General features: G+C 45.9%; 1 protein-coding gene and 1 long non-coding RNA gene across 3 annotated transcripts; one reads left to right on the top strand and one right to left on the bottom strand.

Annotated features, from left to right (window-relative positions):
• Positions 1 to 795: 795 nt before the first annotated feature.
• Positions 796 to 20,540, bottom strand: Fkbp1a (FKBP prolyl isomerase 1A). Of its 2 annotated transcripts, NM_013102.3 has the most exons (5): positions 20,431 to 20,540; positions 20,310 to 20,357; positions 5,159 to 5,271; positions 2,816 to 2,978; positions 796 to 1,859 (listed from the first exon to the last, which is right to left on the bottom strand). In NM_013102.3, exons 1-4 carry the CDS (start codon positions 20,465 to 20,467, stop codon positions 2,850 to 2,852), a joined length of 327 nt encoding a protein of 108 aa, NP_037234.2. In that variant the 5' UTR covers positions 20,468 to 20,540; the 3' UTR covers positions 796 to 1,859; positions 2,816 to 2,849. The 2 variants fall into 2 exon arrangements, with proteins under 2 accessions (NP_037234.2, XP_038960313.1); XM_039104385.2 differs by lacking the exons at positions 20,310 to 20,357; positions 20,431 to 20,540 and adding an exon at positions 17,740 to 17,824.
• LOC102548575 (uncharacterized) lies at positions 19,655 to 22,931 on the top strand. The gene is made up of 2 exons (XR_352732.5): positions 19,655 to 20,378; positions 22,359 to 22,931. It is a non-coding gene; the product is annotated as an uncharacterized LOC102548575 (long non-coding RNA).
• The last annotated feature ends 1,850 nt before the right edge of the window (positions 22,932 to 24,781 follow it).

Below are 24,781 nucleotides of genomic sequence, written 5' to 3'. Positions count from 1 at the left end.
AATAATTTATGTATTTAAAAAAAACATTATTCAGGCTAGCAGGGTAACTGGTGAAGGTGCTACATTCAAGAACCCACATAACAGGAAAACCAACTTTTTCAAAGTGTGCTTTGACCTCCACACCAATGTTAAAAAATAAAAATCAACCATTATTCCAATGTTTGACAACCTCTGTATTTTAAATTACTAAGGAGAACATTTTAAAAAACAAAACAAAACAGGCAATGATCTCAATATGTAGAACAGGCTGACCTGGACCTCCTGAGAGACCCACCTACCTGTCCTGAGTGTTGGGATTAAAGGTGTGCACCACCGTGCCTAGCTCCAGAGTAATTTTACAAGGTGTTTGTCAAGATATTTGGAGGATCCTGGTGATCAGCATTAACTAACGTTCAGTAAAAGAAACATTACTGGGGGTAGGGATAAGAAAAGAACAAGACAGTCTCTGCATACCTATCTAATAAGGGGCAAAGACTTAAATCCCTGCATCCTCCTTTCACAATCCTTCATACATCTGATGGGAACATGACTGCAGCTGACTCCCTGTTAAAGGCAGATTGGATCTTCTCCCTACCTGTCTAGAGCAGCAGAGCAGTTAAGGGATATGAGAAGGACCATGACTGCCCCAGCCCAGCTCCAGGCAGTTCCTGAGTCACACCTACAGTCTCCGTGCCCACCACGGCCGAGGGGAAAAGGCTGCTCACTGATGCACTGTCAAGTACAAGCACTACACACCTACCAACCATGTGCTAAAAGGGGCACAAGGCATGTGCAAGCAACCTCATGACACAGAGCTGAGAAAAGCCAGCATAAAGCACTTTTATTGCAATAATAAAACTTGAACCGCATATGTAGTGCAGAGGCAGGGGACAAAAGCTTTCTCTCACCAAATCACTACACGGGACAGCAGAGGGTGAAAAGGAACTGAAGGAGGAAAAGCCAGGAAGCTGGGATCAGCAGAGAGCCAAGCATCAAAACCTGGGAGATGCTGAAGCTGTGATGACCAGCATCATTTTCTTAGAGAACACTCAAGGATTTGTTGTGGTGGCTGGGCATCCACTGGGTGGTGAGTCTACAAACAGCACCTTCAGTTTAAACTTTCCACCGAAGTTCTAGAATTTAGTAAGTGGAGCGTGATAGTTACAAGATTACAAAAGTCCAGAAAATCCATTAGAAAAACCATAGGATGAAAAACAAATTAAGCCAGGTCACAAAGAAGGCTTCAGAGGTCCCTGCCGACCCAGGGACAGATATTGTAGTGTTCAACACAGCAGTGAAGGGACCTGCTTTAAAAGGCAGTCAGTTTTAGGTGGAAGGCCTGTCAGAAGCAAAGGCTCTCCCTCCCTTCCCACTTCAGTTTGGGTAGGGCTTTCGGTTTAACAGGACTTCCCTCACTGGAGAAAAATCCAGCCCCCAACAGCATCTCGAATCTGCTATGGCTTTGCAGCACAGTAGCAGAATGTCTTAATATATAATAGATAAAATTTTCATCCAAAAAATAAAAATAAAATAAAATAAAAATTCTTGCAAATCCCACCCCCAACACCAATTCCTATTCTAGAGTTAATCCATTGCTTGTGCTGTTAACACTTGATAATATACTTCATTGGAAACTTAGATCTCAAAGACAGAAACTGAGTCTTCACCCCAAAACAAAGTAACTTGAGGTTTATGGCATACAGTTTAGGTCAACACACATACAGAAGGGGGAAGAGGACATGGAGGTGTCCGAAGCAAAGCTGAGTGACGGAACACATTCAGTCAGTAGGTGTCTATACAAAGAGTGGTGGGACATCAGGAAAAGCTCCCATGGATTCATGTGCACCCATCTGGAGGTACCAGATTCCTCCATGGCAGATCTGTTGGGGACAGAAAATCTGTAAGTTCCAGCAACTCTGTTCTCTGTGTGGACAGTCACAATATTATCTGTCATGCCAAGTCCTGTCCTGAGCAGCTGAGGTCTTTTGGGACCAGGCCAATTCTTACAGCTGGAGAAAGCAGATGGATTGCCCAGGTTTTCAGGCAAGCAACTTTCTTATGCTCAATTTGCCACATGTGGTTCATATGTCTTGTGTTAACCTAACATTAAGTTTAGCATGCTAAGGACAGGAGGAGGCTGCCCCTACCACCCCCATGCTGTTATCACAGTGATCACTAGAATCCAAATTGGCTTCAGGTTTCTAACAAAAGCATCCTCACCCAGCCCCTGGTTGTGGCCTCTGGATTCCAGGGGTAGAACAATCAGGAAAGTCTGGGTCAGTTTTAAGGGTGACATTCATGTGTGAAGAGAGTCTAATAGCCACAAGAATAAGGCCATGCCACTAGGATACTGAGCTTAATGTTCTAAGAATGAAAGAAGAGGAAACAGGCTTCAGTTCTTCTTTGCCACCATATGGATGTGACCAGGCCCAGTTTCCTTCACTAGAAAGAACAACTCAGGCTCCTACAGTTTCTTCCTAGAACTGTCTGACCTTAGGCGAAGGTTCTTCCTAAGGCAGCTCAAGCTGACGTGCTGCTCTTCTAAAGGTACTTTTCTTATTAGCTTTTAGAAGCACAGGTCAGAACCAATCCAGAAAGAGTTGTTATTTGGCCTGTGGTTCCACAGACTTCAACTCAATAAGCTACATATAAAAAGTTTTAACAGCTGCCATTCCCACAAGCTCCTTTAATACACATGCTATCCTGTTCTTGGAATGGTCAACTCTTACACTGACACTGACACTAACACGGGGGTTGGGGGTGGGGACATGACACACTGGACCTATCAAGGGAGCAAGGAAGGTAATTAGAGTCCTTCAGCATTAAGTACTCTTACCCATGTGCAGAGCTAAGGGAGGAGGCCACTTCTGTCATTCCAGTTTTAGAAGCTCCACATCAAAAACAAGAGTAGCATGTGGTGGGATGATGCCTGGGTGCCCGGTGGCTCCATAGGCATAGTCTGGGGAGATTATCAGTTTGGCTCTCTGGCCCACACTCATCTGTGAAAGAACAAACACACATGCAAGGATTAAAATTACCTGGATGAATTCCCAATCTCTGTGCTGAGCTGCTTACTAGGTGTCCTTGGCCAGGACAGTGTTGACCAAGACATCTAGTGACTGCAGCTGCCCATCCAGCAGGCAGCACCCACACTGAAAACCTCCGGAGTTGGGAGCAGCCACTTTAGATGGGACCCAATGGCAATGAAAAACCCCTCCTGACTTTTTGAAGTTTCAGTACTTATTGGTGTCACACAAACGGTTCTCATACTGTATTATTTGTACAATTAGGACAAGGGGGAGCAGTGTTTATCAGATGCAACCTTTTCATGTGTGGTTAGTGTAACCCATCGATGTGGCATTCTCAACAGCACTTTAATAAAAAGCTTAAATAAAAAAAACAAAAAAACACAAATTACAATCTGAGGAGAGTCCTCAATTCTATGCTTCCTATATTTAGATTTAGCACAGGACCTCTATAGCTCAGTGTAGCATAGTCTAGCCTCAAACTCTTAATAATATTCTTGCCTCACGTTAGGTCAGGATTATAGGTTTTAAAGAGCACCACACCCAGCTTACACTTACAGTCTTATGGTGAGACACTTAAAAAAAAAAAAAAAAAAAAGAATGTTTCAGAGGAATCGCAGACTAATACACCATGAACACCCAAGGCCTAAGTGTGGAGACCCAGGGCATGTCCTTCTCATTGGGAATTAAAGGGTTACATGAACCAATAAATGTATTTCAAGCCTCAAAAAACAAAACAAAAACAAACAAACAAAAAACCAAAACAACCCAACCCACAACCCACTGATTTTTCTGGGGAACAAGATACCATATATTTCATATATAGTATTTATACAATTATACTAACTAAGGGAAAATATCTTTAGAAGGATAGCAGTGTAGCTCTCAATAACATGGAATTTACTGTGCAGCCAAAGCAGACCTCAACTCTTGGAAGGTACCCCTGCTTCAGCCTCTGAAGTACTGAGATTATAAATACCATAGCTGACTCAAGTCCTTGGCTTGATCTAAGAAAATTCAAAACACCTATTTCCATTGCACAACAATTCTACTTTCTAGAATATTCTAACAACCTATCTATGCCATCACAAAGGACAATGACTTCATACACATATCCACACTATGGATTAGTAATCAGAATGAGACACCCCAGTGGGCTTTTAAGATACAACATGGAGACATAGCTAAAACACTGTTAAATGACAAGAGAACCTTTCAAAACTGCACCTATGACAGGATCCTGTACCTGGAAACAGAACCAAACCAGCATCAAGAAATGGAGACTGAGGCGGGTGGGAGTGGCGCATGTCTTTATGTGTACCTCTTATCTCGAGTTCCAGGGTAGCCTGGCCTATAGAGTGAGTTCCTTTCTAGGACAACTAAGGCTACACAGAAAAACCCTGTCATGAAAAACCAAAAAACCAAAAGGAGAAGGGGCATGTGCCTCACCTATCCCCTGTGTCTGTCCATCTGTGTTTCAGCCCAGCCCTGACCCCATCGTACATGATGACCTGAGATTGAAGGCACCTGCACAGCCTGAGGACGCCTCAGAGTACAGCCCGATACAGGCTGGAACTGAGTCTATTTTCTAGAACTTACCCTTCAGTAATACTTGCATACATGTGAAACAAAGACTGCAAGACAGGCGCACGGTGTTTTTTATGTTACCAAAATACTGTGAAAGATTCAAATGGCTTACACGAAGGTTCTGGTTAACTGAATTATAGCACCTGTACCTCTCAGAGAGCATTCAGCTATATGGATATGACCATGTTCAGCCACAGAATGTCAAAGTTGAGGAAACAAAGTAATCCCCAGGCAGTTTTGTGCAGGAAAAGGCAAGGAAAGTGTATTTGTGTGCTAAACAATGCAAGAAATCCCATGAAGCTGGAGAGATGGCTCTCTCTCTCCACGGCTGCTCTTGTAGAGAACCCAAGTTCAGTTCCCAACACCCACATGGCAGCTTACAACTATCTCTACTTCTAGTTCCAGGGAATCCAATGTCCTCTTCTGACCTCTGAGGGCATGAGACACTCACCCAATATAGGTAGGTAAACATACAGATAAAAGTAATACATTTGTTAAAATAAAGAATGAACCCTGAGTGTCACGTGTGGGGTGTTAGGCAGATCCTAGGAAACGAAAGAACATACCTGGGCTACCCCTTCTTCCCAGCCTCGGATCACCTCCTGCTTGCCTAGTGTAAACTTAAAAGGCTTGTTTCTGTCCCGAGAGGAGTCAAATTTCTTCCCATCTTCAAGCATCCCTGTAAGAAAGTACAGTTGTAGCATGAGCAGCCAAGAGAAATGGTGTGAAGCCATTCAGAAACCAGTGGTACAGGCCCCATCAGCACAGCAGGGCCAGTGTGCCTGGTCAGGCATTTCATCTGGGAACTGAGCCGTCTCTGGAGGATTTCCTATGGCCTTACTGGGCAGCTCTGCAGATGGCCGATGCCATGCAGCCTGTTACCTCACTCTGAGGTACAGCTGCTACCTTGCTCTGAGAGTAGGCTCCTTGCCATGACCATTCCACACCATGGACCTCTCAGGTGGTAACGTGGTCTCCTTGTATAAGGTCCTCCTGTACAAGGGCAGTAATCCCAATTCTGCAGTAGTACTTATGTGACAAGCACACGGCATGTTCTCTACCCTTCTCCATGGCTGGCTGTGACTATATACACTGCTATTCTCTATGGTGGTGACTGAGTCCTCAACTAGAGAGAGAGAAATGCTCTCAGCATCATGGGGAAAGAGACAACAGGAGAACAGCTTTACTAAGCACTCTGGTGCTGTCTTATTTTAAAAAACAGGAACCTGGGGCTGGAGAGATGGCTTAGAGGTTAAAAGCACTGACTGTTCTTCCTGAGGTCCTGAGTTCAACTCCCAGCAACCACATGGTGACTTGCAATCATCTGTAATGAGATCCAATGCGCTCTTCCGGTGTGTCCAAAGGCAGTGATAGTACACTCATACACATAAAATAAATAAAACCTTTAAAAAAAAAACCAACAAAAACAAACAGGAACCTGAGCATGGGCTAGCTTTTGAGTTGTCAGTCTTCCTGAGAAAGTGGCAAATAACGTGGTTATCTAGAGACAGTGGAAGACGCTAGCACCCAGCCTACTGCTGAAGCCCATGTTTCACAGCACATCCCAGTTCACAGGTCATAATATGCTCAAGAGACAAAATGAGACAAAGCCCCTCATACCATGCTCCTTTTACTAGACTGCTTCCCAAGGATCAAGCACACCACAATGAAAGGTGAACTCCAGCAATGGAGATCGCAAAGGGTGAGCACCATGAGAAAAGGGGAGTTAGACATCTGTGGCAGACATCTGCAGCTCCCTTTTCAAAAACATCCCTGGCATGGATTTCTCTGGAAACCAGTGGCAGCCAACTGAGGTAACTGACCCTGAGCTCCTGAAAGCTCTCAAATGTAACCCCAGGCTGGAGGGGGCTAGTGGTGGGCCCAGAACTGATATGCAACACAATAGGGTTTGAAGATCCATTTAAAAAAAAAAAAAAAAAAAGAACTCTCCTGTGCATGTGTATGTGTTAATAAAAGTGGAAAACCCTGAAAAAAATATCCTAACCTAAAAGACAATGTCAACCCTGGTCAGCAGACTGTGGAAACGAGATGAATTGAGGGCACTATTACAGGTGCTGAACTTCTAGACTTTTAACCAAAAAGGAAATGGTGGAGGCTGCTGTCCTGAGCAAGGCTCAAGACCAATATCCTGGGCAAAACGCACATCACACAGCCTGAAGACTGGAGGTGAAGCACAAGAGGAAAACAGGAGCTACCTTGTTCCAAATCTATGAAGAAACAGAGTATGGAACCCTAGAACTGCTGAACTGGGATATACATTTAATTTGCTTTTACCAGAATATAGTCACTTCCCAACAGAAGAACCAACAAGCAATAAATTTGAATGGCCTCTCTATCTGTAACCAGTCTCTAGGCCACAATACCTACTATACACATGCCCACTGCCAGTACAACTCCTGCCACAGGAGCTCCCCCAACTGATTCCAAAGGTAGGGAAAGAAAGACACCAAGATTCTCAGAATGCTTTCCCTGGATATGTGCAAGCCTTTCCATTCTGCTTTTGGACCTGCTTTAACAGACCTAAGGAAACCTACTGTAAGGTTTTGCAGCTCTCTTAAGGGCATAGCCAATGAACAGGGGGCCTGTGAACAATGAAGGATAACTGATAACTAGAAATAGACTCTTCCTGGTCTGAGCTCTTCTGAGCAGACCCTGAGTTAGGACCCAGGACAAAAGAGCAATTCCTGGCCTTTAAGCTGAACTGTCTGCAAGAACCTGCTGGGAAAAAAAATCCAGATAAAAGAAGCTGGAATGATGTTCAGAGAGAAGAACACTCACTGGCTGTTCTTCCAGAGGACCTGGTTTCTGTTCCCAGCACCCACACAGTGACTTACAACAGTTTGTAACTCCATTTCTAGAAAGCTGAAGCCCTCTTTCTGATCTCCATGGACACCCAAACATACACATGGTACATACACATATATTCAAAACACTTATACACATAATTTCTTTTAAAAACTCCTGAGCCAGGTGTGGTGGCACATACCATTAGCCCAGCACTTACGAGGCAGACAGACCAGCCCTAGTCTACAGAGTTCAAGCACAACCAGGGCTACACAGAGACCCTGTCTCCAAAATGAATGATTAAACACATTATTCTGTGAAAAACTGGACCAGAGGGGCATCTGAGCCAAGGCTATAAAATAATTCAGGCCCAGAGCCCCACTTCTCCCAGTGCAGCATCAGGTTTCTAGGAGTGCTCTAGCCCAGCCCTAAGGGCTCTAGCCCTAAGCCTCTCTCTGTGCCACTTATACATGGGTTCAGACCAAACATACAGGCCAGTCTAACTTTGATTCTTTGGAGTAACTCTCATCTGTGTGGTCTGGAGATCTCATTTTCAGTTCACAGGTCGATAGGGACAGCTCAATCTACCGGGAACACTTTATGGAGTATCAGTAGTCTAACTTGAGAGACTTGGGAAAGGTGAACATGAATCAGTAGGGGTGGCACTGTCACATAGAGAAAGCCAGGCCTTAGCCTCGCATAAGACAGCAGGAGGGATCAGGGTCAATAAGAATGTCAGAAAAGACACCGGCTATGTCTCTCTTAGTGAAGTAAAAATCAGTGAAGACATGAGAACAAGTGTACAGTTAGCTCTATAAATAAGCCAAGCTCAGCCTCTGTCACTGTCTGTAGAGTCCTTTTATAATTCCTCTAAGCACTCGTGTCCTCTGTGGGTCTTGCCTCAGCATGAATCTGTCTCAGCTGATATCACTGTGCAAATCAGCCCCAGTCTGCAAAAGCAGCAAAAAGCTGAAACACCCCACCAGAAGTTTTTTGATGCATCTCTACAGAGTCCCAAAAATGGAGCTCAACTACACAATGTAAGGTGGGTAATATATGTGTGTGGTTAGCAAAAAATCCTTCATCACGTGCCCTTTCACATGCTTGCTTTAACAGACATCCTTTCAATTGTGTCTGCTTCAGTAAAATATTCCTTCACAAATCTGTGTTAGCCTTTCACTTGTGTCCACTTCAGGAAAAAACTCCAAAGGACAGTAGGCAAGCATGCTTTGCCTTCTCAGTAGGGTTTGTGGATACTTATGGCCGAGTATAAACTATGTGAAACAAAGCTTCAGTTGATCTACTCAGCCCCAGTGAATGGAACAAGAAGGCCAAAAGTGCTTCCCTGATGCACACCTACACTGTAACTCAAACAATCAAAACACATAAGAACGTCCTTATGAGTAACTACTTCTCATTTTCAAAGTAACCTAATTAGGATTGCACTAAATAAATCTCATTATACATCAATGGGTTATAACACACAGTTTAAGAAATAAAGCAATCTCCAAAAGAATTCTATTAATTCTTATCACATCTGAGCATGGTTCTGACCTGAGCAGGGCCACAATTTTAATTACAATGAAAATGTACAATATACTCTGCACAGTTCTTCATCCCCAAAGGCAGGAGAAAGCTGCCTCCTGCACATGACATGCACTGGTGCTGCTTTGCCTGTTACCTCAGCTGACTAAAAACAGCGGGCAGGAAGCTCAGAGGGAGCTTCTACCTGTAGTTAGTTCTTCAGTGAGGGATGCCTGCTTCTGTATCTTAAATTCATATGAGACATGGAAGTGAAAAGGCTGAATCTGTTGTGTGGCTCAGGAAACGGGATCACCGCCTTATTTTCTTACACTATTTCACATGAGCTCTTGTCTAAATAAAGAGGACTTGAGTCTTGCTCCAGAGCTTCAGACCACAGTCATTTCTTGTCAATCTATTTTATTTTCCCAGGAAGGAGTGACAGTAGGAGGTATTCTTTGGGGTTGAAGGATTTTCCCCCCATAATTGAATTCTTTTTGTATCATTGTATTTAATTATGTACTTAATGTATAAGGGTGCTCTGACTACATGTATGGATGTACACCAGAGGAAGGCATCATTCCCATTACAGATGGTTGTGAGCTGCCGTGTGGTTGCTGGGAATTAAACTCGGGACCTCTAGAAGAGCAGCCAGAGCTCTTAAAGTAAATAAACATCTATAGGGTAGTTGAGTGTGTGTCACGATGGGTAAAAAGGTTCTAGAAGGAAGAGATGCAGAAGAAAACAAATGTTGAAAGACAGGCATGAGTGTGAATGCAGCTTTCTGATAATTATGCTACTCAGCTCTGATGGCAGAACACAAGAAAAGTGGATGGAAATCAGCTCGATAGGATTTCTGTTATCCACCAAGATAGAGAAAATAGACAAAACTGTCTCTGAATAGCCAACCGACCAAACTACCCATCTCTCCACTATAACTAAGAAACAACCTCAACGATATAATTTACGACATGAGACATAGTAGTCTCTGAAAGCTGGGAACTAAGCAAGGCTATCTTCCAATGGCTCCAGCTCACATCACTGGGAGTTTTCCTGAGGTGGGAACAGGGATGGCACTCTAGGCAGCAAGAGTCAACTTAATGGACCACCACTTATTCACCCCCTGCTACGTATACAGAAGTTAGGAAGCTGGGATTCATAGTCACATATATCAAATACTACACTTCAAGTTATGTGTGTGTTCATGTGTGAGTGTATATGTGCTGTAATACATAAACGGAGGTCAAAGGACAACCTTAGATATTACTCCTCACCTCCCACCTTGTTTGAGACAGTCTCTTGTTCACTATCTCATCCTCCATGCTAGCTGGCCAGCAAGCTTCCAAGGACTCTGTCCTGATCTTCCATCTCACTGAGGGAGCACTGGGGTTAGGTGCTATCAAGCCCAGCTTTTATATGGGGAGTCTACAAGTCCTGAGCCATCATCTTTCCAGCCCTCAAATGTTACTTCAAAATGGACCATGGTCCTAAATGTAAACGCTAAGCCTGCATAATTCTCTGGAAGAACACATAATCTTAGACTAGGCAAAATTTTCTTAAGTATAGGATCAAAAAACACAAGCCATCAAAAAGAAAAAAACTAGACACTGAAATCCACTTAACAACCAACCAACAACAAAACCAATAAAGGCAAGAATGAGGAAGGGAAGGGGTTGGGGATTTAGCTCAGTGGTAGAGCGCTTGCCTAGGAAGCACAAGGCCCTGGGTTCGGTCCCCAGCTCCGAAAAAAAGAACCCCCCCCCCCAAAAAAAAGAATGAGGAAGGGTGACTGTCAAGTTCAAAGGCCAGCCTGAGCTATACAACACAGTCAGTCTGGGCTACACAACAGATTACCAAAACTGAGTAAGAAAGAGCTGATTAAGAAAGACAAGGCTTGGGCTGGAGAGATGGCTCAGCGGTTAGAGCACCCGACTGCTCTTCCAGAGGTCATGAGTTCAATTCCCAGCAACCACATGGTGGCTCACAACCATCTGTAAAGAGATCCGATGCCCTCTTCTGGTGTGTCTGAAGACAGCTACAGTGTACTTATATATAATAAATAAATAAATCTTACAAAAAAAAAAAAAAAAAGAAAGACAAGGCTTTGAACCTGTACTTCCCTGAAACACACACACAGGGGGCAAGTGAGCATAGGAAAGATGTTAACATTTTCAATCATTACAAATGCAGATTAAAACCATCAAGGATATTACTGATTAAAATAAATAACTAAAAGACTGGCTACATCAAGTATAGGGAGAACATCACACTGTGGAGTGCAAAATAGCCAATTACTCTGGAAGGACTCGAGTGTAAGCACTCGTGCCCCATATGGCCCAGCCATCCTATATTTCAGTATCATCTTAATCTACATCTATTCGACTATAAGACTCATACACAATGTTTAGAGCAATTTTTAACATTCACTCCTAAGAACAACCCAACCACCTACCAAATGGTAAATGAACACATGACCCATACACAGAAACTGCTCAGCAACAAAAAGGAACAAATTATCCATAGAGAAGTCAGAAGAATCTGAAACACAGGGAGTAAAAGAAACCAAATACTACATAGTTAACATTTATGAATAATGTCTAAACTACAAACTAGCCAAGGCATACAGGCATTCATCTTTTAATCCCAGCACTCCAGGGGGCAGAGACAGAAGGATCTCTTGAGTTCCAGGTGAGCCTGGTCTATACAGCAAGTTCCTGGGCTATAGGCCCTGCTCAAAAAAACAAAACAAAGCAACCCGCCCCCCAACAACACACACACACAAAACCAAAACCCAAGACAAACAAACAAACATCCAGTAAACTAAGCTCAAAGAAAGCACAGTAGCAGCTAGAGTAGGATACAGATGGGAGCTTCGCAGGGAATTTATTTAGCTGGGCCTAAGAAACTGTACACTGTTGTGGTCTTTCAGACAGTGTTTCACTATTTAGTACATATCCATAACCATTGCATGTAGCTAAAACTGAACACTTTAAATATGTGACATTTACTTTATGACAACTGAACCTTAACAAAACTAACAAAAAAAGACCATGGAGGTGCCTGTCTATACTGAAGGCTGGGAGAGATCATTCTGAGGTCCCCTGCCTGCAAGGACAGAAGAAAAGCAGCAGGCAGTGATCTTCACCAGCCCCCTGCATATGCGCAGTCCCTGCTTCACACAGGGAATGGAAGGACAAAGACACGGGACCGGGTCAGGTCTCAGCGGTGCTCCATCCCTTTGGACTCCTAAGCACCTGGAGCTCTTGAGTGGGGAAACCACTGCCAAGTTGCCCCCAGAGTATCCTAGAGGAAAAGCAGATTCAGCTGGGAGAGGGCAACCGAGGCTACTGTTCACAGACAGCAAGCTTTCTCCTCTCAAGGCCACACTTACACTTGCTGGTAACAGTAGCCACTTTTATTTCTGATTAGACACAAACTCCACCTCATGAGTGAGAGCTGTCTGAAGAGCTGTAGATTCTGCGTTTCCAGCCTTAAATCATGGTACTAAGGGGCGACTGAAGCTCAAAATCACAGACCTGGACTCTGTCCTACGTCCCAGTGGCATCTGGCTCAACCCTTGGCTCCCCCTGCCTGACTTATGGACCAACAGGACAGGATAAGCAGGAGGCTTCCATATTTAGACCTTCTTCCCTACATGGCAAGCAGCAGCCGAGGGACGCTCCTGGAAGGGCTGGCTCTACTTTCCAGACCTCTAAGTATCCAATTAGAGAGAAAAATGGGAGGAAGTGGGGGTTTGGACACCCTCACAAGACAACAAGAGGAGTAAAGGCTCCCTCTGCACACAGCCCACGCCATTTCTATTCCATGCAGCTTCTCACCTGGGGGAATCAGGCTCAAATCCTTGCAGGAGAGAAGGATTTTAGAGGAGTTTGGGGAGAAGACTCAAGTCTATCTCCACAACAGCATGCCAGGCAAGCACCCATCAGCCACGCCCAGTTCTGGAGTGTGCTCTTGTTCATGAGTAATTGGCAAAGGGAAAAAACACAGGCAGCGCCTGGAAAGCACCGGAGCACCTGTACCTACCATAGACCGTGCTCCCGGTGCTTGGCTCAGGCCACAGAAAAAGTGAGGGCCAAGACCAAGACTCAAATCCATGAGGACCACTGATTATCATGTTAGATTAGTCTGGCATTTTGCCTTTCGGAAAGCAGAGTCTCAGTGCCCTCTACTTGAGTCGAGACTCAAGCTTCAGTAGTGAAATCTCATTCACAGCACTCATCAATCTTTACACGAGGTTTTCAGAGGCATTATTTTACTGACTAAAATACAGGATGGTATAAAGAGAAAACTTTAAACCCCCATATTTAAATCAAATAAGATGATCAAGCAACTAAACAGGACAAAACCAAAGCTAAGTTCCTGTTACTTGCCCATGGGAGAGGGAGAAGGACTTGCTAAGGCCGAAATCCAGATTAGTTTCCTAAGTGCAACCAGTGCAGCTGCTGAATGGAAGGGGAGCCACCCAAAGGCATGTCAGCCTGCAGCCTGCAGCCGAAACCACGAGACACCCCAGGTGAGCACTGCCAGAGGCCTCATGACATACCTGTCCCTCTTCCCTCTTCATTAGACACAGAAGCTTCCCAAAACCCCTTCTGCATAACTTCTGTGTTAGAAAGACAGCATTCCCATGCTCCGTTCACCAAAGGGGATGGGGAGCAGTCAGCTGTATGTTTCCAAAGCTAGTCATGATGGTTACACTGATGTGATTCAACAGCATACACATAAGAATGGGTATAACCAGAAAATCAGTGGGGCTGACAATGAGTCAGTACAGGAAAGAAAAAGAATGCTGCTGCTAGTAATGAACTGGAAAGGCTTGGCATTTAGACTTCTCACAATAGACTTTATTATAAAAAAACATAATTGGTGTTTGGAAAACACCATACTCAAAGAAAAAGCAACGGCTCTTCAGCAACTGTCTGAGCTGTTTTAGGCTCCCTTGACTACATAATTAAACCCAGTGAAACCTTCTGCACTTAGAAGGATACCCTGGGTGAATGGTAGGGCCAGAGGTCAAGAGCCTATCCAAAGTAGGAACCAACTCCATCCCATCACTTGCCTGGTTCACTAAACGCAAGCACATGCCCAACCATGAGAAAACCTTTGTCTTTGGCCAAATCCCTTTAGATTCTATGACCAAAAGTTTTCAAAGTCAAAACCCACAATGGGAGGAGCTGTGCAACAATATGAAGAACACTGGTAGAGTTAATTCTTCCCCTGTGGGTGTGTCATTCAGTTCCCATGTTAATTATAAAATAAACAGTGGCTAGCCAGAGATAATATGTGTTGCTCTAGGATATACTCCTCGCGAATGGTTCATCCCCTTCCCTGGCTTCTCTGCTTCTGTTCTTGCTTTCCCTCCAGCATAAACCTAACAAGAGTAGCCAGACAGAGCCTTTGAAACAATACAAGGAGACCCTTGCTTTTTAAAGCCCTCCCATGGCTTGCCATCTCTTTCAGAAGGCTTTCAACTCCTTAAAGTGGCTCAAAGGAGCTGCCATCTCTCTGATCTTGCTGCCCACCTCCTCCACCTCTCTATAGTCTGCATTCACATCAGACATACTTCCACTTTTGTACTTACTGCTGGGCTGCCCACACTCTTACTCACACAGCCCTGTGCATTGATCCCCTAACTCCTTCGACTGTATTACTCTCACTTTCTCATGGGCCCTCTGCCATCTAAAATCTTGACCTGTTCTTGTCTCTCTCCTTAGCGCTAATGAATACATTTTTGCACAATTACATTAATTATACCTTTTCCACTATAGCTAAAAAATCTACAAGGGTAGGGATTGTGTTCGCCTTCATTCTTAAATTCCTGGTGCCCATACAGTACCGTGTACACAGACATGAGTTCATATAGAGAAATCAAAGATAACTCCTAATTCTAGGCATATACACACTTGGATAATTCTTTCCTCTTGCCTGCCTGAGGCACAGACACTCAAAACCAAGGACCACTGCTTCCAGGCAGTTCTGGATTACAGGTGCCAGCTGCCACAGCGATTCCAATGCATGGCTCTCTCCTACCTCCTGACACTATCACTGAATAGAAGGAGGGGTGAACTAGGAGTGCAACAAAGTCCAAAGAGAAGCTTAAGTACTTTCTCTTTCTAGACTGAAGAAAACAGAAACCTCCTGCCACAGTACCAGGCATGTAGGAGTGGAGGTAGTGTATAGTACTTACAAAGGAGGCCACACACCCCACCTCACCCTGCCCCCCGCCCCCCAGCCCCCACCCCGGGAACAAACTCCAGTTCAGGAAAACAACTTGAGTGGTTGGAGCTCTTGGGACAGAGTGCACATTTAGAGGCACACAGAGCGTCCCACTACAGTGAGTGAACCTCTAAAGAAGCAAAGCTGTAAAACCTGCTTTGGAAACTGATGATTTCACTGAGTTTGGTTTGGGATAGGATCACTTTCCATTGTCTTGGATGTGACAAGCAGGAAAATAATACCCTCATGCCCTAAGATTCCAGGATACTTCAAGTTAATATGGTCCAGCTAAGCTGGGCTTAGAGGCACATGCCTTTAACTCCAGTTCTTGGGAGGCAGAGGCAAGTAGACCTCTGCAAGTTCGAGGCCAACCTGGTCCACATGGTTCCAGGACAGCCAAAGCTACACAGTGAGACCTGTCTTGGGAAACAAACAAAAAGATGGCCCTATGGTTATAGGTTATTAAACCTCAGATGTGTTCAGACTAGATAGCAACAGTGCATACAGCAAAATGGCCACCTGTGTCGAGGCAGTAGCACTTAGGCACACATTATTGCTATTTTCACTTTTCTCTCTTTAAAAAGCTCTCCAGGAAGTGGCACCCACATGTGAGAAGCATTCTTTGGGGGTAAGACAAAAGAGTTTCTCCTGCCCTTACCTGTGAAAGGAAGACAACAACAAGTCTGTAATTGATTTGGGAACTCACAATGCCATGGAGGGCAACCCTTCCACAGCAGGATCCATTTCACAGTGCCAACATCTTAGCAAGCTAAGGAAATTTGGCAACAGAAGCAAACCCTAACCTGTTCACACAGCCAAGGTAGCTCGGGCCAGCTGCACTACTCTCACACAGGGAGCTTCCTCATGCACATACCCTGAGGTAAGGCTAGTAGATGGGCACTCCATCTCTTCTGCATTCCTATTTCCCAACCTGTCAAACAGGAGGCTGTCCTGGCTGGGGCCAACCACTTCAATCTTTTTTGTTTGAAAAAGGGTTTCATCATGTGAAAACTTGAACATGTTAGGTAGACCAGGCTGCCCTCAAGTTCATGATACAGCTGCTCTGCCTCCTGAGTGCTAGAATTAAAGACCTGAGGCACCACACCTGGCTTCCAAATGCTTCAATCTTAAGCATCCAAGTCTGACTACTCTGAGCAGTTTTGGTGCCAAGACCACAACTTAACCTTGTTCCTACTCTAGACATCACAATGGACAGGAGCTCCACCGCCTGGTACATGGAGCATAAGGATCTAAGTACAACTCAAACAGTACCGTAGCAGCCCCATGCCTCTCTGCTCACGAGGTGCTGCTTCTCCTGAATTCCTGCCTGACAGCATTCATCACTTGCTGATGGCCTGGGCTAGAACACCCTAACCCTTGGGATACAGCTGGGCACTATATATCCCTCCAAGGGAGGATAGAATCCATGTCAGCTCAAGGCATGACTCCAGACTCAGAAGAAGAGTGCTCTATGGCAACATACCAAGTTCCCTTAACTAATCCTCTGCCTACCACTCCTTCACACAATCCATTCCAGTTCCTGGGCCTTGCACAGGAACTCTTCTCCAGATGGCCATGAAGTCCACTACCAAACTTGCTGTGTGTGATGCTGGAGGGGGTGTCACTCATCAGGACTTCCCACCTGTCTCCATTAAAAGCAAACTCCTCCTTCCCCATCCCTCCCTGCTTCACTCTCTCCACTGTGTCTTTCACTGTCTGACATGTCACACTGTCATCCCGGTCCCCCTCTTGAGCTAAACCCTACTCTAGTTTACAAGCCACTTGTGGCTGGTTTGTTGCTGCACAAAGGGAAAAACAAAACAATAATAACAAAACATTGTCACTACTACCCATACAGCTCCAGCCTGTTTTGTGACAAACACTACACACTAGAAAAGTATCACCTGAGGCATTTCTTAAATATGAGCTTCCCTCAGACATCAGGTCACCAACTGCGGAACAGCTGGTAGAGGAGTGACGAAAATAACGCAGAGAAGAAGCAAGAAAACTAAAGAAAAAGTAAAAGTAATAGGCCAGACTTGGCCTGGGAGCTTTGACAGCCCTGGGCAGACTGGAGATGATGCCAAGGGACTCTTGGCTTCTCCATCAGACACCAAGAGGCAATGGAAGACTTAAATTTGATCCCAAGAGCAAGATGTCCAGCTACATTTTAGGAAGATTAAAGAAATCCTTCAGTCCACTTGAGACTGTTCTCACAGTGGCAATGGACTCCTGGGGCCTCGTGAAAAGGACATGCACTAGGATAAGCCTCACAGCAACCACGAGGCAGGGAGGGAGGGGCTGTGGAAATCCACTCAGCCTTCAAGGACTTAGTGTATGGCTTACTGTTCCGCCTCCTCCCTCAAGTCTCAGTCAAGGCTTGTAATACCCCTTAGAAATCACTAGATATTCTCAGTGGCACTCAAGTCTTCTTCAAGCCTGTACTCATGCTGGGTCCTGGCAGAGGTCACAGAGAACACCAGAGAAAGGCTTATCAGTGGCACAAAGTCATTATTGGCATCTAAAACATCCTTGAGGTTGTGGCTTGGAGACAGAGCTCAGAGTTGAAACATTTGGCTAGTACCTGTAAGGTCCTGGGTTCATCCCTGGCATGCAGGGCTCGGGGCTGAGGGGCTGGTCACCTTACTTCCTTTGCTGTTTCTCTGGACCCAGTCTAAATAGCAGAAATGGACACTTGGCTAAAACTCACATGACCAAGAGTTATTAACCCAACCCAAGCCTCAGTCATTCATATCCTTCCTCTCAGTCACTCAGGCAAACAACCTGAGCCAGACATTCAAAAGGAAACAGAAAAACTGAGCATGGGCACGAAGGCTTCTACCACCCACCAGCCTGAAGCATAGATCTTGAACAGAGAAATGACTGAGGTGAGCAGAGAGAAAACCAGAGATAAGAGATAGGGGCTCTCTCCTCCCTCTGTGGGACTCTGCTGGCTTCCTGTCTTTGAAGACCCTCTTCCTCCAATTTTAAAGACAACGTTCTCTTCTCTTCGAAATCTCTTTGAGATAATCTATTCTCAGTGACTTAAAAGCCTTAATGCTGCGGAAGTGATCTCACAGCACATCTACCCCCTTCTCTCACGCCCCCACAGGTCTCAAACAGGTTCTTCCTGGGAGGCTGGTGGCAAAGACTCTTGGGAACAAAGCCACCCGCCCTCAGAACAGCTTATTCTGTGATTGTGAGGCACAGCTGGCTTCTCAGGCGTCTTTGTGGAGTTTATCAAAATGAAATAAAAAAGAAAGCTTTTGTTCTAATGTGTGCCAGGGTCCTGCTGTCGTTCTGGGAACGTGTGGGTGGGTGCCGCCCACATGGAGAACAGACTTGAAGAGGCATTAGGAGTTCTGGGACCCATAGTCATCTGGGTTTTTGTTTTTTTTCTGGGGGGGGGGGGGAGGCTCTAGATACTCTTATAGGGACAGCTCACCAAGGAGCACAGCAAGTTGTTTCTGCCTACATGCCAGTACCTGGTTTTCAACAGCAGTGACACATAGGTTAGGCAAGGATGAGGGGCAGTCTTGGACACAGACAGATGTCACCAAGAGGACTGGGAGAAGTCAGGGAATGACTTCCTCCTGAGAATGTGTCCAGTCACTCACATTCTCAACCTGTGGGTTGCAACTCCATGGAGGGGTCCAACGACCTTTTCACATGGGTTGCATAAGACCACTGAAAATATAGATATTTACACTATGATTCGTAACAGTAGCAAAATTAGTTATGAACCAGCAACGAAAATAATTTTATGGGGGGGGAGGTGTCACAACATGAGAAATTCTATTAAAACTGCCTTAAACACATGTTTATTTTTTTTTAAAGTAACAGTATTCTTTTCCAACTTGCTATCAAAGATGACTGAACTGATGATTGTTCTTCTACTAACCCTCCCAGACAAGATGCTGACTGTGGTCCTATCGCAACAGCTACTTTGATTTGATCTGTTCTCGCCAAAGATGTATTTCAATATTCCTTCCACTGGCAGCTTTTTAAAGGTCCTAGTCCTTAACTCCTGCCCACTTCTCTACTCAAGAAGTCACAGAAATAAGGGGGCACAGGGAGGAGGATGTGAGCTGCCTTGTCCCTCAAGAGCGGGAGCCTCCCCTGATTAGGGAGAGAAGGCAACTGGAGCCAGAACAGCTCAGCCAGATCAGCCAGAAAAAAAGGTGGGGGTGGTGGCAGTGGAGGGGAGCGGGGAGAAGCAGAAGAAACAGAGGAAGGATGGGGAGGGGGACAAAGGAAAGGGTGGGAAAGGGAAGGAGGGGGAGGGAAGCCGATTCATATCAGCTGTGGCTACAGCACTCAGCCTATGAAGTCACAGTCTGCTACCCCTCCCCCTCCCCAACCCAGGAAGACCTTGTAAGGGCATGGAGTAAAAGATGGTCCCAGGGCCAGCAGTGTTGATGGTCCTGATGCTCGAATTCTGGCCTGGAGTGCGTGTCTTTAAATTTTCTTTTGATTTAGTTACTGTGCACTGCATTCACGACCCCTCAGTTTTCTTTATCTTTAAAAATGGGGTTGAGAAAGTCTCTACTCTCAGAAAAGGGAAAGGGGAATGACATGGTAAATACATCCTTTGGTCTGGTAATCACTGCCATGGAGGCTGAGATTTGCAAGTGGGTCAAAGAGAAATAGACATTGCATTATCTATTTCCGAAAGGGCACGTGAAGCCACAATAATGACTTAGCAAGTGGGTCCTTTCCCACCCGCCCCAGAAAGGTGAATTCAAGGGTCCCAAAGGGTGGCTGGGCAGACTAGGAATTTTCTTCCCTTAACTACTAAAGGGAGAGAGAATCCCAAAGCACGGGGAAAGGCATCATGCCATCGGGGATCGGAAACGGTTTAAATCTTCCTGAAGGGGTCCCTGGCCCGAAGCGCGTGACCTCCGCCAGGCGATGAGTTCGCTCAGCCACAATTTCTACGCTTGGACAGTAGGCTCCCTGCGGCATCCGAGGCCGCTCACCGTTCAGGGTGTATGAGACTGCGCCAACCCGAAGTCCGGTCCCGCGCGGCGGGCCCAGCCTGTCCCTCGGGGCATGGCCACCGCCCAGGCCTCGGCCGCGGGCCACGCGGCCACCACGCCCCGACTCCCAGCCACAGCCCCTCCCGCCCGGCCCCACCCGGCCGGTCCGACTCACCCGTGTAGTGTACCACGCAGGTCTGGCCGCGCTTCGGGAAGGTGCGCCCTGAGGAGAGACAGACTGCAGGTGAGTGGCTGCGAGCGGCGGCGGGGGAGCGGGGCAGCGGTTGTCTACTCACCGTCTCCAGAAGAGATGGTCTCCACCTGCACTCCCATGGCGGCGGCGGCGGCGGCGGCGGCGTTGGCGGAGGAGAAGGACGCGGGTGGAGGCGCGACGGGCGGCGTGGAGCCGAAGCGGACCTGGCGGCGGTTCAGAGGTTCGGCTTCGTCCCTCTCCTGTCTCCTGCGCACGCGCACCGTACCTCACAGCACGCCCCGCCCTACTTGCGCGAGGTGCTCAGATCCCTGGAGCGGGGCAGCTGGGCGGAGGGACCGGAAGTCCGGAGGCCACAGACCCCCCCCGGATGCAGCTGCGGCGGAAGGCGCGTCCTGTTGGCTACTCCCAGCTTTCCTCTGCGTTTCTCCGCTTCGGAGACGCCGCATTAATAACGGGACAAATCAGCTACTGACGAGCTCACTTAGAGATGCTTTACTCTTACGCACATCTAATTGTCCTGTAAAGAGGATAGTTGTGAGTAGGCCTTGCACCTGTAGAACCAAGGGGACGTCTGCAAGTGGCCTTAGGTTCCGAGCTTCTTATTGGAAGAGTCAATCAATATTAACACTGTCTTGCATGAAAGCCACCTTCCCCCGAGTACGTATATATTAATGGAAAGGAGTGGTGGCGCAGGACTTTAATCCCAGCACTCGGGAGGCAGAGGCAGGACTGGTCTACAGAGCAAGTTCCAGAGCAGCCAGGAAAGAGAAACCCTGTCTCAAAACACCAAAAAGAAAAAAAGTATATGTACCCATCCACTCGAATACTTGAATTCCCTCCTCACACCAGCTTCCAAGGGGGCTCTGTGAGTTCTGCTCGAATACCTTCAGTGCTTTAAAGAATAATAACTTAACGGGCTGGAAAGATGGCTCAGATGTTGAAAGTACTGGTTGCTCTTCCTGAGTTCAATTCCCACACCCACATGGCCGCTCACAACTGTCCGTTACCTCCAGTTCCAGGGAATCCTACACTCCGTGTGTAGATGCATACCTAGGTAGAACACTCATTCACATAAAGTAAAACTGCCAGCGGTGCTGGTGCAGACCTGTAACCCCGGTGCTGCGGAGAGGAGCTTAATCAGTCTAGCCTGTTCAGTGAGCTCCAGGCCAGTGAGAACCCAGTATCAAAAGAGGTAGGCAGGGACTACGTTCCCGGAGACCCTGTGTCCAGCTGACCCAGTCTCCTCCATCTTAGACTTAAAAGCCAAGCTCAGACACTCAGAAGCTCGACCCTTACCTCTGGCCCTCTGGGACCTGAGGAACTGTACCTTAGAGGGTGCACACCTTGGAGAGGCACACACCTTCAGTTTATTGGACTGCCTGAGCAAATTGCAGTATCAAAAAAAAAAAAAAAATCCAAACAAACCAACCAGCAAACACCTTTAAAACATTTTATGGAGTCTTCCTCTGATAAATCATAGAAGCTTTTGTTTTTTTTGTTTTTTTTTTTTTGTGACATCTGGTTTCTGGTTCTGTCAAATTCCAATCTAGGAACTACAAACTTCTCCAAAGGTGATTTGCACCAGGACAGTCCCATAAACAAACAGAACCAGAAAGCCCTGGACTTGTTGAAAGCTGATGTAAACCAGTCTAGTCAGTGTGATAATTCCTGTCTCTTCAGCTGGGTCAGCTAACCAAGATGCTTCTAGTGAATACCCAACTACCCTAATGCCCTCCCGGCCTTTGGGTAATAATCCAGCCTTCCTGGGCTCTGACAGTGGCATCCTAATTTTTGCAGGAAGTAGGTATAGAGGAGAATACATCTTTTCTTGTTCTCAACAAAGGGTTGGAATTTTAGGCCTAAGGGAACTAACTCCCTGGCAAAGGAGGCAAATCTGATACTTGTAGAAGTCACTGACACACTGAGATTATGTGGCCTATCTATGCTAACCAAACAGATATAATTTATGATTTCATCATTTGATACATTCCATATTTTGTTTTCGCCCAGATAAAGAATGCCAGGACCCCACCAAAGATTCCACAGGGATACAGGAGACAAGCGGGGAGTGAAGATCCAGCCTGCCTCAATCTTTGGTGTAAAAGCCATCTTATCATAAAGACAAAGGAGGCCCACTCCTGTCTATGGTTAGGCCTCTGCTTCTCAAGGATTGGGCTTATGCCCTACCTGCACCCTTACCTACAGATAGTAGTTGGTTACCACCTGTTCCAGGAATGGCAATCCTGTCCCTGTTTCAAAGAGTGGTTTATAGCCATCTTGCAATCCTACCCTTGTTGCAAAAGATTATATGACCACCTAATGACTACCTAGTTATGACAATGACTGCCTGCTGTTCCCACCTTGCAACCGTGTCTGTGTTTCAAGAGATCATTAGGACTGACTTGTTTGCCCTGCTCCTATAATGCCACCTATTTTGCCCATCAAATCCACCACTTGGAAATTCCGTACCCCTGAGCTATGAAAGCCTTGTCTTCCTCACATCGCATCTAATCTCGAACCCTGCCATAGGGAGAGGCAGCCCTTGTGCATGTTTAAAAAAAAAAAAACTCCTGTTTTAATTAATGGTGGTTGTCTTTCTCCTCCCATCTTTGGGATTAACACAGGCTCCACGCATATGTGTGCACACAATTTTGAATGTACATATGTACTCACACAATGGATATATATTTAGCAATGTCTGAACCTAGGTGACCCTTCATTATGGGAAAGCTTTCCTCTTGCTAGTTTGAATTGGACCTTCTGCTGCTTACAGCTAATAGATTCTTGGCTTATGTAATATCCCAGCTCCTAGATATTGACCTTGAAGAGGCCACCCTTGTTTGTTTCTCAGCTGCCTGAAGGTGTACGTAATGACTACAGGGAACTCCCCTGCCGAAACATGCCCCAGAGTCACTCTTCTTAGAACCCTAACTGTTGGGCTTCACCCCCAGAATCTCACTGTAGTGTGAGGTATGACCAGAGAGTCTGTATTTCTAAAAATTCAAAAGTAATACTCAAGTTAGTTGGCTTTGGGTATCGAAATATTGTGGTCAGAGCCAGATGGTGGTGCATGCCTCTAATCCTAGGACTCCAAAGGCAGAAGCAGGCTGATCTCTAAGTTCCAGGCCATCCTGGTCTACAGAGCAAGTTTAGGACAGGCAGGGCTGCACAGAAGAAACCCTGTCTCAGAAAAAGGGGGGAGGGAGCTTTATTTGGGCTTGTAACACCAGAGAATTTCTATCTCCATGGCACAAAGTGAGCATGTAGCAGACAGAGGCTGTTCACCTTTTTTTTGTTTTGTTTGTTTTTTGTTTTTTCCGGAGCTGAGGATCGAACCTAGGGCCTTGCGCTTGCTAGGCAAGCGCTCTACCACTGAGCTAAATCCCCAACTCCAGAGGCTGTTCACCTTACAATGGACCAGGAAACAGGAGTGAATGAGGAACCAGGGGCTGCATGTAATGTTCAAAGGCCCACTCGTGGTGAACTATCAGTTAGCTGTAAGCTATATCTTCCTAAAATATTGCAACCAGCTGTGGAATAAAGCACATAAAATAGGAACATTTCACACTCGAATTCATCAAGCCATGACAATCTTGTTGGCCTGGAAACCACATTTGGAAAACCCACTAGTGTAGAGGAATTGCCCACTCCTGAAATGAGGACACCTGAAATTTCAGTGATCTGAGGTTGAGTCAGAGGAGAGGACAGAGCCTAAGTGAAATGATGCACACTAGTAAGTCCTATGAGTTCCACAGGAAATGTAATTCCTGCTTTCCTAAGGGAAGGCATCAGACTTCTATAACTGACATTCTCAGATAACTCCTAAAAATGTCTGCCTTGTTTTCCCTTGTCTGCTGTCCCCAGGTAGAACTCAGGGTCTCACTAAGCCCTGTGTGATCTAGCTCTATTTGGAAAAACAGAAAAGACTTACCTCCCTGTCCTAGTTTGCTTTCTACTGCTGTGAGAAATACCATGGCCAAAAGCAACTTGGAGAAGAAAGAGTTTATTTCAGCTTACAGTCCACGAGTCAGAGCAGTGACACAGAGTGACAGTTGGGCTACTGCTGAAGGAAAAGTCGAAACAGGGACTCAAGGCAAAAACCTGGAAGCAGAGGCCATGGAGGAACCACTGCTCACTGGCTCGCTCTCCATGACTTGCTTTGTTATACAACCCAGTAGCACCTACCTGGGGATGGCACTGCACGTGTTGAGCTGAACCCTCCCACGTTTTCTCAATTGTAGTTTCTTCTTCCCAGGTAACGCTAGCTGTATTGAATAGAGAAAAACCAACCACCGAGTTTCCTCGTGCTCCTGACTCTCACATGTTATATCCATAGCTTTGAGCGTCACGTGCTGGAGTTTCCTGGGCTTGTGCTAACAGAAAATGTTCTGTTCTGCTGCTCCCCTTGGCTCTTTAAATATCAGAAAGGTTTA

Source organism: Rattus norvegicus, chromosome 3 (genome assembly GCF_036323735.1).
Source record: "Rattus norvegicus strain BN/NHsdMcwi chromosome 3, GRCr8, whole genome shotgun sequence".
Lineage (NCBI taxonomy): Eukaryota > Metazoa > Chordata > Mammalia > Rodentia > Muridae > Rattus > Rattus norvegicus.
Note: the sequence above shows the minus strand (reverse complement) of the source record. Positions and strands in the feature narration are given on the sequence as shown.

What these genes read in the sequence shown, in the direction of transcription:
- Fkbp1a (NM_013102.3), bottom strand. Translation starts at nt 20,467, where the DNA reads ATGGGAGTGCAGGTGGAGACCATCTCTTCTGGAGACG. An exon ending in GACCATCTCTTCTGGAGACG is followed by an intron (nt 20,358 to 20,430) that starts GTGAGTAGACAA and finishes GTCTCTCCTCAG; the next exon opens with GGCGCACCTTCCCGAAGCGC. An exon ending in GGGAAGAAGGGGTAGCCCAG is followed by an intron (nt 2,979 to 5,158) that starts GTATGTTCTTTC and finishes GTTCTTTCACAG; the next exon opens with ATGAGTGTGGGCCAGAGAGC.